General features: G+C 38.8%; 1 protein-coding gene across 2 annotated transcripts; it reads left to right on the top strand.

Annotated features, from left to right (window-relative positions):
• Nucleotides 1-2,806: 2,806 nt before the first annotated feature.
• Nucleotides 2,807-18,270, top strand: ttr (transthyretin (prealbumin, amyloidosis type I)). 2 transcript variants are annotated; one of them, NM_001005598.2, is made up of 4 exons: nucleotides 2,807-2,907; nucleotides 10,953-11,092; nucleotides 12,773-12,908; nucleotides 17,857-18,270. In NM_001005598.2, exons 1-4 carry the CDS (start codon nucleotides 2,842-2,844, stop codon nucleotides 17,962-17,964), a joined length of 450 nt encoding a protein of 149 aa, NP_001005598.2. In that variant the 5' UTR covers nucleotides 2,807-2,841; the 3' UTR covers nucleotides 17,965-18,270. The 2 variants fall into 2 exon arrangements, 1 of the variants encoding a protein (NP_001005598.2); XR_012395471.1 differs by lacking the exon at nucleotides 17,857-18,270 and adding an exon at nucleotides 14,574-16,041 and having other exon boundaries at nucleotides 2,828-2,907; nucleotides 12,773-14,418.

The raw sequence follows: 18,270 nt of genomic DNA on the forward strand, positions 1-18,270 counted from the left end.
GGTCCTGGCAGATTTTAGAGCCCTCCTATAGCTGGACATACTGTCTTTGTACGCAATTCTAAAGACCTCTAAATTTGTTTTTTTCCATTTACGTTCCAGGGCGCGGGTTGCTGTTTTGAGCGCACGAGTATGACTATTATACCATGGTATAGTTTTAATCTCTCTAGCCTTTTTTAATTTGATGGGTGCCACAGTATTTAGTGTGCTAGTAAAGATGGCATCCATACTGCTGGTTACTACATCAAGATCATTTGAGTTTGCGGGTGCATTACGAAATAGAGAAAGATCAGGTAAGTTATTGATAAATTCATCTTTAGTTGACGGAACAATAGTTCTACCAGGGCGGAGTATTGGAGCGGGTTTGCTGATTTCAGGTAAACACAGCTTATATAGTAAGAGGTAGTGATCTGTAATATCATCACTTTGTGGTATAATGTCTACGTCAATAACCTCAATTCCATAAGACAGAATTAGATCTAATGTATGCTTTAAGCGATGGGTTGGGCCCACAACGTTTTGCTTTATCCCAAGTGAGTGTATTAAAAAACAGTTAATTGATTTATGATGTAAATGAGTTCATAACCCCACTATGAATTATTTATTAAGTATTATTAAGCATTAGCAAATAATGAATTCATAATTTATTAAGCACTAACTCTAATGGATGTTAGTAAGCAGTTTATAAATACAGCATGTATAATGTGCATAATGATTGTATATATATACAATCATTATGTATGTATATACTTTAATACATATACTTAAATATATATATGTAAATATACTTAAATACATAAAGATTTCTGATATCTTTGAGTAATATTTTTATTGCACATACTTTGTAAGGTGCTCTTTAGTTTTGGTTGCAGAGGGTCTGTGTAAATTAGAAAAAGAAAACTATCACAAATGACAGTGGATGTAAAACCCTGAAAACAAAATATTCTTTTTCAAACCCTCAACAGTTACAGCAGAAACACTTATGAGGCATCATGATCTGATGCCCAAACTATGGGTTCTGTCTGGCAGGGAACCAGGTTTTTTTGAACAGGTTTGGGTAATGATGTGCACTGCAAGGTAATGTTATGGAGATGTTGTCTTTGCTTATCTCAGTCTTTGTTTAGTGAAGTGAAGTGTGGTTGAAACGGAAAAAAAAAAAACCTGGAGCGCTACCCTGTACAAAAATGGCGGCTCTATTGACGCAATCCTTCCAATAGATAACAACAGGGTAGGCGACATCTAATGTATATATCTATGAGAAGTAGACCAAAGACGGTTGACGTTTTCATCCACAAGATGGCGACAGGACCGCATAATAGAATGCACCTTACTTTGATAATAAACCCCCTAGAAGACTAAAACAGCATAACTACAGCTAATCAAATTATTATTAAACTGGTTAGTGATATTCCAAGTTGATCTCTCTCTCTCTCTCTCTCTCTCTCTCTCTCTCTGTTGTATGTTGTAGTGCTGTATTTATAACGTTACCATAAGTAATTGTAGCGCATTGAGTGTGATGAAATAATATAATTCACTGATGTTTACCAATGTTTAATCCATTATTAGAAGTAATAGGCTAGATCTGGGCCAAAATAAAAGCAAATTGTGGCCCAGAAAAAGGTCAGTTCTGGTTAATTCGGTTGAATTCCGGCTGATATGTGATATTGCTATGGCTTAATTGTGACTCAGATCTGGCAAACAGGAGCGGACCGCCCAGGTGCCATCATTCCATGCAGTATGTGGGCCGGATGTAAGTGTCTGGTGTGGGCCAGATCCGAGCCACATGAATTTCTGGTATCTGTTATTGTATCTTAATGAAGCACTAGTGAAATAATTTAAATGTTTTATAGTTATTAATGTGAGACTGTTATCAATATTATTTTGATACAAAATATAGCTGTCGCACAGTATCAGTGTAATTTCCACCAAAACACTTTAATGTTGCTTTAAAGAGTTTGTGTGAGATTATTTAGGTGGTTTCTATGAAAATGAATAGCGCCATCTGAACACATGTTCAAGATTGAGGGAATTTACATTTTTATCAACAACACTTGAAGAAAAATCACGGTAAATATTGCTTAATAAGGAAATACATTTAGTCTACGTCATTTCCAAACATGCTATACCTTTAAAGATGTTTTTAAAAACCAAACAAAATTAAGGTAAAAGGCAAAATTAAGGCTAATAAATCAGCTGTTCATAAACGTTTTGCAAATATTTCATTTTCAGGCCCTTGAGAAAATTACCAAATGGTTTTCCATTTTCAATTTTAATGAACAGTGCCATATAAATGTCCTCTTAGATTGGATTTATTGTGCTTTGCTTAAAATGATGACTTTTTTGTTGAAAAAGACTAAAATAAATATGAATTTGTTTTGAATTACTTCTATTTGATCCAATAATGGGTCCAGTGGGTAAATAATACCCCTATAAAGATCCAGTCTCATTGGCAATCCAGCTAGCGCATCAAAATATGTAAAAAACAAACATGTTCCTGCCCCTCAGGAGGAAACCGTACACTTTTCTTTGAACTGTCCATAATACAGCAGACCCTAAAATGTGTGCTGCTCAGAAATAAAGCCCCTCAGTGAGCCTGAACCGAGGTCCTCACAAAGTAAACACACAATGAATCAAGCACATAATAAAGAAACTTTAGATTCATGGAATTCCAAGGATAGCATCGCTGTTTATTAAATTTGAGCAAATGCCCTTGATTGTTTCCAGCGGATTAGGCAAATTGTGTGGAGTTACTCATTCCCCTGTTTATTTACTGTGTCAACAGATACCCACTCATGGCTGTATAAAGGGCATTTTGGGTGTTATCTCCCACAGTTCTGCTCGAACATGGCGAAAGAAGTGATTTGTGTGCTTCTCGCATCTCTGTTTGCCCTCTGTAGATCTGCTCCAGTGGTAAGTTCAATCGTTTGGGTGTATAGAATTGAACTAGGAGCTCACAATTGTAGTTCTTAAATGATCAAATGTAGCTTTTAGTATCATTAAAGTGGCTCGTTCATTGCTACAAGTGACGGAAAATTATGCATTCTTATGCATTTGTTGTTGGTTTTTCTGTCACATACCCAATTTTAGAGAGAATTCTGCATTTCTAACTATAAAAAACAAAGTTGTTATTGACAATGATGATGTCAGAGAAACTTTTACCACATTTTTTTACAGAGAAAAGGAAGCAATCAGTTCTTTTTCAAATCATTTGGTTAACTCCCTACTGAAAAAAAACTGCTTAAACCAGCCTAGGCTGATTGGCTGGTTTTAGCTGGTCGACCAGGCTGGTTTTAGAGGGGTTTTGGCCATTTCCAGCCTGGTCTTAGCTGGTCAGGCTGGAAAATGTCCAGCTAAAACCAGCTTGACATCCCTAGCCAGGTTGGGGGCCCAGCTAAAACCAGCTATGTCCAGCTTTAACCAGGCTGGTCAAGCTTGTTTTAGCTGTATTTAGCTGGTCATTTTCCTGCTGAGACCAGGCTGGAAATGGCTGGAAACCAGCCTGGAAATGGCCAAAACCCCTCTAAAACCAGGCTGGTCAACCAGCCAACCAGACTAGGCTGGTTTAAGCTGGATTTTTCAGCAGGGCTATAAGTAACTTTGCATGTACTAGCCAGTTTGTTCTACTAATCCGAACATACAGTATAATAATAATTACAATAATAATTCCTTACATATATATATAGTGCTTTTCTGGGCACTCAAAGCGCTTTACACAGAGGGGGGAATCTCCTCATCTGCTACCAGTGTGCAGCATTCACCTGGATGACGCGACGGCAGCCATTTTGCGCCAGACCACACACCAGCTAATAGGTGTAGTATTCCAATACTCAACTAAGACGTAAAGTTACTACACTGTAAACAATTATGATCAATTAGTCCTAAAGCATAAGTTTTTAGGTCATTGTAACCTATTAATCTAAGCTAATCATGCTCTAACTTAATTTTATAAGTGAAACAAGCTGTTTTAAGTCAGTTTAAGATAATATAAGTTCAATGGACTTCATTTGATTCAGCTTAAAGATTTAAGGCAACCAGTATTTTTTTTAACAATGTGGTATTAATAGAGTCATTTGACAAAGTTACATATAACAAAATGTTTAAAGGAGACCATCAAAATAAAGAGCAACCAAAAATGGTTCTTCTACAGCAGTGGTTCTCAAGCTGTGGTATGCAGGCTTCCTTCTAGTGGTACACGGAGATATCAAATGTGTCATATGTACATGCTACATATATTTCAAAATTTATCAAAAAGGATTTATATATGTTTATGACATATAATATTATTTATTTTATGACATATAGCTTATATTTCTGAGGCAGGCAACATTTCCAGGCGTTGATGAATTGGCTATTATATGTTAATACTTTACATTAAAGTACAGCACTTTTCTTTTTACTTTTTAAGAACATTAAACTTCCATTTTTCAACTTTTAAAAGCACATTTTAATTTAAATGTTGACATTTTTAGTTTTTTGTTGGCTTGTCTTACATATAAGCACAGTACAGTGTTAACGGTCAGACTATTTATACTGTTTAAAATGGCTGACAATAATACATTTTCTTAATAATAGAAATTAATCTGCCACGTTTTAGAACTGTGCAGAGCTGTTGATGCTTTACTGGGCTTACTACGCTATTTCAATGCTCAATATGGTGGTACTTGGAGAGACAATTTTTTTCTGAGGTGGTACTTGATGAAAAACATATTTAGATGCAGCAATCCTTTACTATACTTTGTTATACCTCGACAAAACAGCTAGCAAGTAATTTAACGATTTACAAAGATACATTTTGGAACTTTTAGCAACTACAGAAAAAAAAGCAAACAGGATATACAGTTGAAGTCAGAATTATTATCCCCCCTTTGAATTTTGTTTTCTTTTTTAAATATTTCCTAAATGATGTTTAACAGATTCAGGAAATTTTCACAGTATTTCTGATAATATTTTTTCTTCTGGAGAAAGTCTTATTTGTTTTATTTCGGCTAGAATAAAAGCAGATTTAAATTTTTTATGATCGATTTTAAGGTCACAATTATTAGCCCCCTTAAACTAATTTTTTTCCAGGATGGTTTTCAGAACAAACCATCCTTATACAATAATTTGCCTAATTACCCTAACCTGCCTAGTTAACCTAATTAGCCTAGTTAAGCCTTTAAATGTCACTTTAAGCTGTATAGAAGTGTCTTGAATAATATCTTGTCAAATATTATGTACTGTCATCATGGCAAAGATAAAATAAATCAGTTATTAGAAATGAATTATTAAAACTATTAAGTTTAGAAATCTGTTGAAGAAATCTTCTCTCCTTTAAGCAGAAATTGAGAAAAAATTTAAAAGAGGAACTAATAATTCAGGGGGGCTAATAATTCTGACTTCAAATGTATATTTTCCTCTAAATTATTAAAAAAAGGAAACTACTGTAGCCAGCAAGCATCACACAAACCTGAAGGTAAGAGAATTAAATATTAATGAAAACACTAGAACATTTGGTAACACTTCTTAATAACTACAAACTATGAATCATTTGTTAAGCATTTATCAAATAGTTCATTCCTTATTTGTTAAGCATCAGCTCTTCATTAATAGATGTTATAAGTGTAAATACAACTACAAAAGCTGCATTCATGACTTCTGTGCTTAATGATTGTGTTTTCGCTTTGTTAATGACTCATTATTCATTACTAAATCAAATATTACATTATTTACAAACCAGTTATTTAATAGTTGTTGGTTTTTTGTGTTTTTGTCAGCTAATATAAAATGAATTAAAGGCTAATGAAAATACATTAAGGATACTGCTTACTAACATCTATTAAGGCGACGCAGTGGCGCAGTAGGTAGTGCTGTCGCCTCACAGGAAGAAGGTCGCTGGGTCAAGCCTCGGCTCAGTTGGCGTTTCTGTGTGGAGTTTGCATGTTCTCCCTGTGTTTTCGTGGGCTTACTCCGGGTGCTCCGGTTTCCCCCACAGTCCAAAGACTTGCGGTACAGGTGAATTGGGTAGGCTAAATTGTCCGTAGTTGATGAGTGTGAATAAGTGTGGATGTTTCCCAGAGATGAGTGGCAGCTGGAAGGGCATCCGCTCTTAAAAAAATGAATCCGTAAAACATTAATCATTCCGCTGTGGCGACCATTGTGCATATTGCATAATGATCTAATGATGTAATATGATGCAATTCAGTAGCTTGGTTGTGTTCAAATTTGAATACATTTAACATCATAACGATGTGCTTCTCATTATATTCTTTCTGACATATTACCTCACATATTACTTAAGCTCTGTAAACAGCAGAGTGGACCAGTTTAAGCTTTTTATGAATAAGAAAAGATATTTGGGAGAGTCAAAACTTCACATTTTGCTTTGATGTTTAACTTGGCATTGACACAAAATCTATAAAATGTATATGATAAAATGTCTCCTGAGTTGGCCTCTTCTAGGTGAGATGAGGTAACTGGAGTTGTTGAACAGGCTAACATATAAGTCGTAAGGTTATCTATGCTCTGCTATACAACACAGTGCTGCAGTAAACTCTATACCTGGAAAACACACAGCTGTACGTCCCGCCGGTCACTCACCCAACAAACAGCTCCGAGCTGATACAGCTATGTCCATTACGTTGTACATTATTTTGCAGATTGCTTTAATCACACCAATATTCTACCCATTCATTGTGTAGATTAATATAGTGGAGATGCATGAAACAAACCTTCACTTTAGCAGAACATTTTGCTGAAACCTTAATCTTTGGTGTCAAAAAACACAAACATCTACCAGCACTTTGGGAGTCAAAGAAATATATACTGGCAGAACAAAATATACCTATTCGATGATACATTGAGAACTTGTTGAGCAAAATGATTGGCAACACTCAAACAAATTTTGTTGATGCTTGTTCAAACTACTCAGAATGAGTTGAATCAACACAATGCTTAAACTTTAAGGTGGAGACAACTTAATTGTTTTATGTTCAGTCCATTTAAATTTGTAAAAACAATTAAGTTAACTGAATCGATTTGTGTTTTTTACAGGGAAGAAAATTATTTAAAAAATTTACCTTTCACAGAAAATGGACATTCTGTAAATCTCTAAATGCTCAATTTTGCTTCATAATATTCAATCATTCATTTACTTTTAGGCTTAACCCCTTTATCAATTTGGGGTCGCCACAGCGGAATGAACCGCCAACTTATCCAGCACACGTTTTATGCAGCGGATGTACTTCCAGCTGCAACCCGTCTCTGGGAAACATCCATACACACTCATTCAAACTCGTACAATATGGACAATTTAGCCAACCCAATTCACCTGTACCGCATGTCTTTGGACCGGAGCGCCTGGAGGAAACCCACACGAATGCAGGGAGAACATGCACACTCTACACGGAAACGCCAACTGACCCAGCCGAGGCTCGAACCAGCGACCTTCTTGCTGTGAGGCGACAGCAATACCTACTGTGCCACTGCGTCGCCACTTCATAATATCTCAATGTATTTTCTAGACTCTAGAGCAGGGGTCTCAAACTCGCGGCCCGCGGGCCATTTGCGGCCCTCAGTGCAATATTTTGTGGCCCACGCCGACCGCTGTACACTGACAGAATCAGCGGAGCGGGGAGAGAGAGCGCTCCCCGCTCCGCTGATTCTATCCATACACAGCGGTCACTGGCATTCCCTGCCCGCCGTGTAAACAAAGGGGCGGGGATGCCGGTGATGTCACCACGCACCCCGCCCCTTTGTTAGACGCTGTGACGGGCGGGAAGTGTTAGGAGGGAACTCGCGCCGGCCAGAACCAAGGTAAGCTGTTCCCTCCCCTGCCTGCCACTTAGCTACCTATCTGCAGCCTGCCACCTACCTAGCTACAGCCTGCATCTTATATATATTATAGGTAGATACAGACTGATGTGACTGGAGTGGGGTGGGGGTGTTTTATTTATACATATATACGCCTTTTTTTTAGGTGAGGGAATGGAAGTTTTGAGTGAGTTCCCCCACTTTTTTCTGTGTGAGAAGTTATTCTCCACCTTGAACTTCAATAAGTCAAAGTACAGGTCTAGACTTAATGATGATCATCTTCAAGCCATACTGAGGGTCTCAACTGCTTCCGCTCTAAAGCCAAATGTGGTTCAGATTTGTGAGAAGAAGCGCTGTCAAGTCTCTGGCAGCAAGGAGTAGGCAAAAGATGCCATGTTCAGAAGAACTGTTCATAATCTTCACTCAATGTTCTATTAATGTTCAGGACACTTCATGTGCAGAAGAAATAATTAAAACTGTTAATAATGACATTTGAGGACTTTTTTTGTGTGAAATCCCTTATGCGGCCCAGCCTCACCCAGACTTTGCCTCCTGCGGCCCCCAGGTAAATTGAGTTTGAGACCTCTGCTCTAGAGGTAATCACTGTTTCCAACTATTTTCAACGAAAAGTCGCTAGATTATGTGATACATTAATTAGCATATTACTGACGTCATCGCACTACCATTTCTGTTTGTTTAAGTCTATGGTCAATAAAGGGGTATTTATATGTGCACTACGCTTTATGTTAGCATAACTAAATTTATTGCTGTTTGAATACAGTATATCATTATCGATGTGTAGTGAATTTGCAGTAATCTCTCAGACATAATAAGTTCTGAAACTGTCACAAATGTGTGATTGTGAACAAGAAAAGACTAAACGGTCATATTAAATGGTTAAAATAAAGGAGAAGCTGATCGGTTTGACTATAAGTGAATACCTTCACATTGCCGGTGCCGAATCATTCGTCGTCGGTACGCTGAGGGGTGATATTCTGTTAGGCTGCAGGTGGGACTTGATGGTGAGGCTGCTGTATGAGGACTGGGCCGCCTGTCAGTGCTCTAAGGCGGGGGAGGGGCCGACGTCATCACCTGCAGCTCGTTGAGAAGAGTAGCGACGGTACAGTATGGACAAATGACAGTCTATACAAATCTCCAGTAGCACATAAAAAAGTCGCTAGATTTGTCGCTAGTCGCTTTTTTGAAAATTTGTCTCTAGGGAGGTCTGAAAAGTTGCTAATTCTAGCGACAAAGCCGCTAAGTTGGCAACACCGGAGGTAATCATTTTGCCTACACTAGAAAAAGATTCATTACATTTCTTACATTTCTTTAAGGTTACTGACTGCAAACAATTTATATGAACTGAATTTAAACTAATTTAAATTAGTAATGTTAAACTGAATTTGTTTAAATTCAGTCCATATTAATTGTTTGCAACCACTTACCTTAAAAAATCATTCATTCATTCATTTTCTGCCGCTTTTCCGGGGCCGGGTTGCGGGGGCAGCAGTCTTAGTAACCCCAGACACTTCCTCCAGCTCCTCTTGGGGGATCCTGAGGCGTTCCCTGGCCAGCCAAGAGACATAGTCCCTCCAGCATGTCATGGGTCTTCCCTGAGGCCTCCTCCCAGTGAAACATGCCTTGAACACCTCCCTAGGTAGGCGTCCAGGAGGCATCCGAAACAGATGCCCGAGCCACTTCAGCTGACTTCTCTCGATGTGGAGCAGCAGCTGCTCTACTCCGAGCTCCTCCCGGGTGTCAGAGCTCCTCACCCTATCCATAAGAGTGCGCCCTGCCACCCTTCGAAGGAAACTCATTTCGGCCGCTTGTATCCGAGATCTTGTCATTTCGGTCATGACCCAAAGCTCATGACCATAGGTGAGAGTAGAAACGTAGATTGACAGGTAAATCGAGAGCTTTGCCTTTCGGCTCAGCTCCTTCTTTACCACAACGGACCGGTACATTGACCACATTACTGCTGCCGCTGCACTGATCCGCCTGTCAATCTCACGCTCCATTCCTCCCTCACTCGTAAACAAAACCCATAGATACTTAAACTCCTCCACCTGGGGTAAGGACTATTAGTAAATCTATTAAATATATATATATATATATATATATATATATTTTTTTTTTTTATTGTATTTGTTTTTTTTTCTGCACTGTCAGTGTTGGTAGCCATTGCTACCATAGCTTTATAGGTTTATAGTTTTGTTTTCTAGAAAAAGCTCACTAATAGTCTGTTGTGAATTAGCAGCAAAATTTATTTTGGTGACATTTTTAAAAAGGTAGTTCACTTAAAAATGACAAGTCTTTTATTAATCCCTTACTCTAACATTGTTCCAAACTCGCAAGACTTTTGTTCATCTTCAGAACACAAATCAAGATATTTTGGATATGTCCTTGACCCTCCATTGACATTGGGTCACACTTTACAATAAGGTTCATTAGTTAATGTAAATTAATGCATTTACTAACATTTACTAACATGAACAAACAATGAACAATACATTTACTACAGTATTTGTTCATGTTAGTTAACGTTAATGAAAATACAGTTGTTCATTGTTAGTTCATGTTAACTCATGGTGCATTAATTAATATTAACAAGCATGGTCTTGGATGTTAATAATGCATTAGTAAATGTTCAATTATGATTAATAAATGCTGTACACATGTTGTTCATGATTAGATCATGTTAGTAAATGCATTAACTAATGAACCTTACTTTAAAGTGTTACCTGACATTGAATATACGGACTTGTTCAAAGTATAGAAATATAGCAAAAACATCCTCAAAACAGACCATATGATTCAGTGGTTCAATCGGAATATTATGAAGGTACAGGAATACTCAACACAATCTCACGGCAATTCGTAAATTTTTCATTTAGTGGCTTATTCGTACGAATTTGGACAATCTAATTCGTACATTTTAGTACGATTTGCTCATCCCTCAATGACTTGCGGTTAGGGGTGGGGTTAGGTGCCACGCCTCCTTTTTAAAATGGTACAATTTCGTACAACTGAACTCGTATGAATTAGCCACTAAACTGCCAAAACGTAAAATACTGACGTTTTCTCGTGAGATCAGGCTGGAATACTTGTGTCCGCACATAAAACAAAAATAACAACTTTAATCAATAGTACCTTCTCATGCTTCCCAGGCTTTTCATGGTGGTTCAGATGCTCACTGTCCTCTGACGGTAAAAATCCTGGATGCTGTCAAAGGGACGCCTGCTGGAAATATAGCTCTGGATCTGTTTCGTCAAGATCAAGGTGGGACATGGGAAAAGATTGCCAGTGGGTAAGTGAACATTAAATATATTACATTACTAAAAAAAAAATATTTGAAAAGGTTATCAATAAGGGTGACGCGGTGTCGCAGTAGGTAGTGCTGTTGCCTCACAGTAAAGAAAGTCGCTGGTTCGAGCCTCAGCTGGGTCAGTTGGCATTTCTGTGTGGAGTTTGCATGTTCTCCCAGTGTTTGCTTGGGTTTCCTCCGGGTGCTCCGGTTTCCCCAACAGTCCACATGTGCTATAGGTGAATTGGGTAACTTAAATTGTCGGCTGTGTATGTGTGTGAATGAGCGTGTATGGCTGTTTCACAGCGATGGGTTGCAGCTGGAAGGGCATCTGCTGCGTAAAACATATGCTGGATGAGTTGGCGCTTCATTCCACTGTGGGGCCCCCTTTTTAATAAAGGGGCTAAGCCGAAAAGAAAATGAATTCCATTACCAACTGAAAGTGACTTAATGACAGTTGTCATACAATCTCAGACAGTTGTGCAATCTCCTTCATATTTATGATGTGTCATGACATGATTATAAAGGTCTAAAGAACACCCCGTCAAGTAGATTGTTACCCTTTTGTTTAACTGTAGACTGATTTCACACGGATTCCACCATTTTAAAAGTGAAATCGAGGCATCGGTGGGAAGAAACCTGGAGATCTTACACACAGGTGTCACACAGGAACTTTGCGTACCTGGCTGTATATCTTACCAGCAAAGAGAAAGTGACACAGATTTATAATTTCACCAATTTCAGAGTGACCTGAAGGTCCGTTCCAAATGCATAGTGAAAATAAAAAGGGATATCAGACCTCATTTTCAGCTAAATTAAGAGAAAATGGCACTAGTTAGCTAACGTTATTTTTCCCAAACACACATTTTAGATGCCATTAATCAAACTCAAGTTAATGAACTGATTCTTTCACTATATTTGACTTGAATTTCGATAGCAAAATGTGTAAAAATCTGAAAAAAAAATTCCTGCTTACATTTAAGCGCCGATAAGCGTGTTCTTAAACACGGCTGATTTGCCATAGTATTCACCAGTGCTCAACAGAAATGACTGTGATTGGACGTGAAGGTCATCAGTTTGCTGCTCTTCACCGATGTTTACCAAGTGCAAACACATACAAGCGATCCGCTGATGACTCAACTGATCCTCGCCACATTAAAACACTCTAGTGTCTGTGTATCTGAGTTTGCAGGTGGTGAAGAGCGGTAAACTGATGACCATCACGGCCAATCACAGTCATTTCTGTTGAGCACTGGTGAATACTATGGCAAATCAGTGGTTAAGAACGCGTTCTGCGGCAATTAAACGTTAGCGGAAAATAGACATTTTTTAAATTTCAGAACCAGGACAAGACTATCAGAGAAAACACAAGGGTGTCCTTACAGTGCTGATCCTATACTTCCGGTTTTCTTCCGACCACAGCCTCACTTTCGTGTTTTAAAATGGCTGCCTCATGAAATAAAAGTATACAAACTGAAAGTTAAAATTCTCTATATCTGGAGTATAGTTGAAATTTTGTTGAAGGAATCCAATAAAATAATATTTAGAAAATTCATGTTTATATACCAGTCGAGTGAAGTCACCTTTATTTCTAAAGAACTTAATCATGTCGAAGCAGCTTATGCATAAAACACAAGATAAATGTGTAAACGAATAGTCAAGCATAACATTTTCATCCCTCAGGAAAGTGGACATGACTGGTGAAGTGCACAACTTGATCACGGAGCAGGAGTTCACTCCTGGTGTGTATCGGGTGGAGTTTGACACTTTAACCTACTGGAAGACAGAGGGTCGCACACCTTTCCACCAGCTGGCTGATGCAAGTACTACTCTGATGGCACTCATGTATTCAGGAGCGTTTAGCCACAACAAATGGGTCATTGTTATATTAAGGCTCCGTTTACACTAAAGGCCGTTTTTTGCCCGCGTTTTCTGTCGACGTTTAACGCCTCGTAGCTAAATAAAGGGCGTCACACCAACTCGCAAAATGGCAGACGCGAAATCATCATTTAAAAAAAAAAACGCCTCATGCTCGTTTTTTTGTTTTGATGCGCGGCGTCAAAACCTTCTCCACCAATCAGATCGGCACTTTTGCTCATGTGCAAGAAGCTGCTGAAGTTACTGTAAACAGCACTTGGAGGCACTAAAGAGCAAAACTGTCAATGCGAGCGAACACTGAAGAAGATGCCCAGAGGCGATATGAACGTGGAGCTGCTTATTGCTCTGTGAACACTAATCATTTCTTCATTACTAAAGATGGAGCTGCTGCTTGAACCATCTAAGCTTGTTTGAGTCACCAGTAACTTTATAAACAAATGTGCAAACTTCCTCTCTTCCTCTTCTTCTGTGTTATAACCGGGTGTCAGAAGCTTATAGTTGTGCAGCACCATCTAACGTCAAAAGACTGATTTAGCATACTCTAGCTTAACGCAAGTGAAAAGCGCTTGGGTTTGAACACTGAAAAACGTCTCCTAAAACGCTGACGATAAACACAAACTAAAAACGTCCCGGTGTGTAGGAGCCTTAATGCGTTTTTGTTTTAAAACGCATAAGTTTTGCTACGGTTAGGCCATCCGTCCACAATACGCCGGAGTTCTCGAGCGCCGGAGTTCTCGAGCGCCGAAAACGGAGCGTTTTGAAAACGCTGGAGAGGCCGTTTTCATTCTGAAACGCTGCTGCTCCGTCTTTGTGTGGATGAGGAAAAACGGAGACATCTAAAAACGGAGGCGGGGCTGCTGAGATTCGTTACCTGATTGGGGCTTTTGTGTCATTGCCTTTGTCACTGTATCCTTCCCTTATTCGTCAAGCCTCTATCACATGAATATACCACATGGCTTTAACGCTACCGGAAGACAGTACTGTAAACAACAACATGGGCACAGAAATGGGAGCGTTGTTTGCACTATTGTCTGTTTGAGGCGCCATTGTGCAGTTATACATTTGTTACGTGTAGCAACAACTCGACCTCGTTGTCTGTCCACAAAAACGCCTCTCTTGCTTTCTTTGCCATCGCGTTTAATGTTCGACCGGCGTTTGTTGACTAACAATAACCAAATGCCGAGCAAGACGCATGCTTTCTGTTTATACTAAAATGCGCATGCCCAGAGAGCGCGAATAGTCACGTGATATACTTTTTTGGTGGCATAGTGTGGACGGAGATATGTTCAGAGACGCTAGGTAAAACGCTAGTGTGGACGCGGATTGTTTTTGATCTAAAACACCGTTTTAAAAGTAAAACGCACTAGTGTAAACGGGGCCTAAGTCACCTAAACAACAAGAACGGACCAAGATACCATAGGAATAGGACCGGCTTAGGACTACTTATTTCAGTGGTCACCAAACTTGTTCCTGGAGGGCCGGTGTCCTGCAGATTTTAGCTCCAACCCTAATCAAACATACCTGGACAAGCTAATCAAGGTCTTAGTAGGTATACTTGAAACATCCAGGCAGGTGTGTTGAGCCAAGATGGAGCTAAACCCTGCAGGGGCACCGGCCCTCCAGGACCAGGATTGGTGACCCCAGACTTATTTAGATCTAGTTTTTAGATTACCATAGTAGATTATAACAACTATGTGTAGAATAATACCCTGAATGATTGTCTTGGATGTGAACCAAGAGCTATAATAACACCAGGGAAGTAAATATTTAAGAACCTATATCTTGTTTTCCAAAGACACACAGTATATCGACTAGTTTTAGATAAGAGGATAGAGCATTCAAGGACACCACGCGCATATATGTTCAAACATACAGAGCACATGCATACTGTGGCTAATACTGGACTGTTTTTGACTTCAGAAATGCCTGAATTGTTCAAGGCATAGATTTAACATGGTGCCGGAAAAATTCCTTAGGTTTTATCCTTACCGGGATGACACTATCACAATCAATTGCTGTGGAATTTCAAACATCCCAAAGGTGCTCTGTTGGACTGAGAACTGGTGATTGTAGAGGTCAGGAGTACTGGTGAGCTCAATGTCATGTTCAAGAAACCAGTTTAAGATGATTTGAAATTTGTGAAAGTAAGTGTTAAGATGGAAACAGCCATCACACACAATACAGCGTGATCATAAAAGGATAGGCATGGTCAGCAACAATATTTAGGAACACAGATGAACTGGTGCTCAAGAGGTCCACTGTGTGCCAAGAAAATATTAATATAAAATTGAAAATATATCATTATATTTACCATTTTGAGCAGGTTGGATCCATGCTTGCATGTCTTTTATTCCAAATTTTGATCCAACCATCGAAATGTTGCAGTGGAAACAAACGCGTAAACTTCTATTTGTTGTGCCTGTGTGAATTGTAGCCTCAGTTGAAATGAGTGTCAATTGTATGCTCTCTTCTTCTGCTGTTGTAGCCCATCTGCTTCAAGGTTTGTTGTGCTCAGAGATGACTTCAAGACATCTCCTGCCACTGATTGGCTGTTTAGACATTTGCCTTAGCGAGAGGTTTGACAGATGTACCTAAAGTAAAGTGCCATTGCATGCAACCATCTCAAGTTGCATTTATGTCATCCTGTAATTGCGGGATTCAGATTCAGATGAGAGATCAGTAAAACAAAAACGATGACATTCTTATTCAACTTTACAACTTGTAATTAAAAATCGAACTATTTTATGTATTAACAAAATTGGATAATTTGTACAAATGAATACAATTTCAATTGGATGAAAATGTACGATTTTAAAAAGGAGGCGTGTCCCAAAAATCCCACCCCTTACCCTATTACTGATTTGTGGGGATGGCTGCCATGAAACTGATGTTTCGACAGTGTCAAGATCCCAAAGCTTGCATTTCGAAACACCCAATCACATGACTAAGGTGATTCACCCAGGTCATGTGACTAAAGTGTTTCGAAACACCAGGTCACGTGACTAAAGCGATTCAAAACATTTCATAAGCATTTTGAGACCTGACGAATGTGCCTTGAAATGACAGGTTCAGAGAAAAAAAACTTAGAAAAAAATCATATGTAGGCTAGTGGACCGTTCACGTGCACAGAGGAACTGTGCTGCAAATAACCAGAGTTCAAATCCTGACTAATACAAACACTCTTAAATTATGACGATGTATTTTAATAATGTTTCCCAGATAACGAAGGACACAACCGGTGGAAACTTCGCAGCCTCGAACGTCCCAAGATTCGTTGCACGCAGATAACGGCAGGACGCTTTAAAAACAAAACTCCAGTTTAAATGAACGAATTTAGTTTATTTTACGTAAAATATATTTCCAGCTTCTGTAAACCTTGGCTGCGTCCAAAACCGCATACTTCCATACTATATAGTACGCTAAAATCAGTATGCGAGCCGGGTAGTATGTCCGAATTTATAGAATTTGAAATTCAGTATGCGAGAAGTACCCGGATGACTTACTACTTCCGGCGAGATTCTGGAGTGCGTATTAGTAGATGGTAAACAAACTATGAACAACTGATCTGTAAAGTGTGAGTTAATATACTAGTTAAGTGTTATTTATTAGCTTATGTATGTTATTGGGACGTTATTCTAAAGTTGCAACTATTCCAATTGCAATTAAGAGTTAATAAATGATAAATAGTTGCAACTTTAGAATAACGTCCCAATAACACATATAAACTGATACGTAACAAGTCTTTAGTAAGTAATTTACCAACAGCTTGTTCGTGATCTATTACTAATTTATAAGTTATAGTTATAAATCATCAAAATACAGTTAACAAGTCATTTATAACTTGTTTACTAACAGCTTGTAAATTATCTTTTGGCTATCTATAAGGCACAGTTATAAATAATTAACAAACTATTAACTTCTTTTTAACAAGTCATTTGTAACTCATTAAATAACAGTTTATTAATGATCTATTAACTAGTTATAACAGATAGTTTTTCTAAAGTGTTACCGCCTTGCTTTGCCCACCACCGCTCACTTGGGGGAATGAGCAAATCATACTAAAAAGTGTCAATGAGTTTGTAAAAATGGATACTGATTAAGCCTGGTTTATACTTCTGCGTCAAGTGACCGGCGTAACCAGCGACACATGCAACGCGCGTAGCCCTGCATTTATACTTCTGCGCGCTGTCTCTGTTGGTCTGCATTAACACTTCCGAAACGCTAGTTGGCAGTGAGGTGTTAATGTGTCTCTGTGTCAAGTTTCTTCGCTGCGGTTGTGTTTTTTTTTAACGCTTCCGGGATGTACAAGTGGCTCAAACTCGCTCATTTTGAGACAAGAACCGGCGGACGTGCAACAACTTTAACTATGAGGTAAACACAAAACAAAACTTTCCATTCGGAGCTCCTTCATGTGACTCCACACTTGTAAACAATCGCTCCATCGGGCTTGCGCGGCTCTCGGTCCTGCCCAGACTCGTCAGCGCTACCAAGCTGACCAATCACAGAGCTTGCGCTACGTGTCATTGCAACATGTAGTTAAATTTTTTGAGAGGTGCAAGCCAACGGCCACGGCTATGCGTCAACGGCGTAGCATACGCGTGCGTTTGACACAGAACTGTGAATCAGCCTTTAGGCAGTGAATAAAAACATTACGAATTGCCTTGAGATTGTGTTGTATATTTACACACTAGGTGTAAAGGTTTTTCAGCTTTTTCATTGAAATACAATATTAACAGCTTGCAGAACATAATAAGTTGTCATCTTGGAATAACAGTAACAGATTACATGACTAGCTGAGACAAGTACAAAAGTCTTCCAAATGTGCTGAAAAGTGTTTCTCAGTGGTTCTTGTGTGTGTGTGTGTGTGTGTGTGTGTGTGTGTTTTGCAGGTGGTGTTTGAAGCTCATGCAGAGGGACATCGTCATTACACACTGGCTCTCCTTCTGAGCCCTTTCTCGTACACCACAACTGCTGTGGTCGTCAAGGCACATGACTGACATCCTTTAAAAGATGGCCCATATCAACAACTTGAAACCAAATACTGTACATCCCGAGTTCAAGATTACCTTCTTGCAGTAACCAAGTCATTCGATTGCCATTTCAATAAGTATTTATGTAGGTATTTGTGGTAACTTTTTGATAGCTTTAAACATTTCATCACACCTGGTTTTCATAAATCTATTTACAAGTGAGGGACACTAGTTACGCTTCCAGCCAAAGATGCGAATGTGACTTATGTGCGAAACTGGAATATCATTTAAAACATTTGCGAATAAAGCACCATTTCTATCCAATGAGCAAAA

The sequence above is a fragment of the Danio rerio genome, chromosome 20 (genome assembly GCF_049306965.1).
Source record: "Danio rerio strain Tuebingen ecotype United States chromosome 20, GRCz12tu, whole genome shotgun sequence".
Taxonomy (NCBI): Eukaryota; Metazoa; Chordata; class Actinopteri; order Cypriniformes; family Danionidae; genus Danio; species Danio rerio.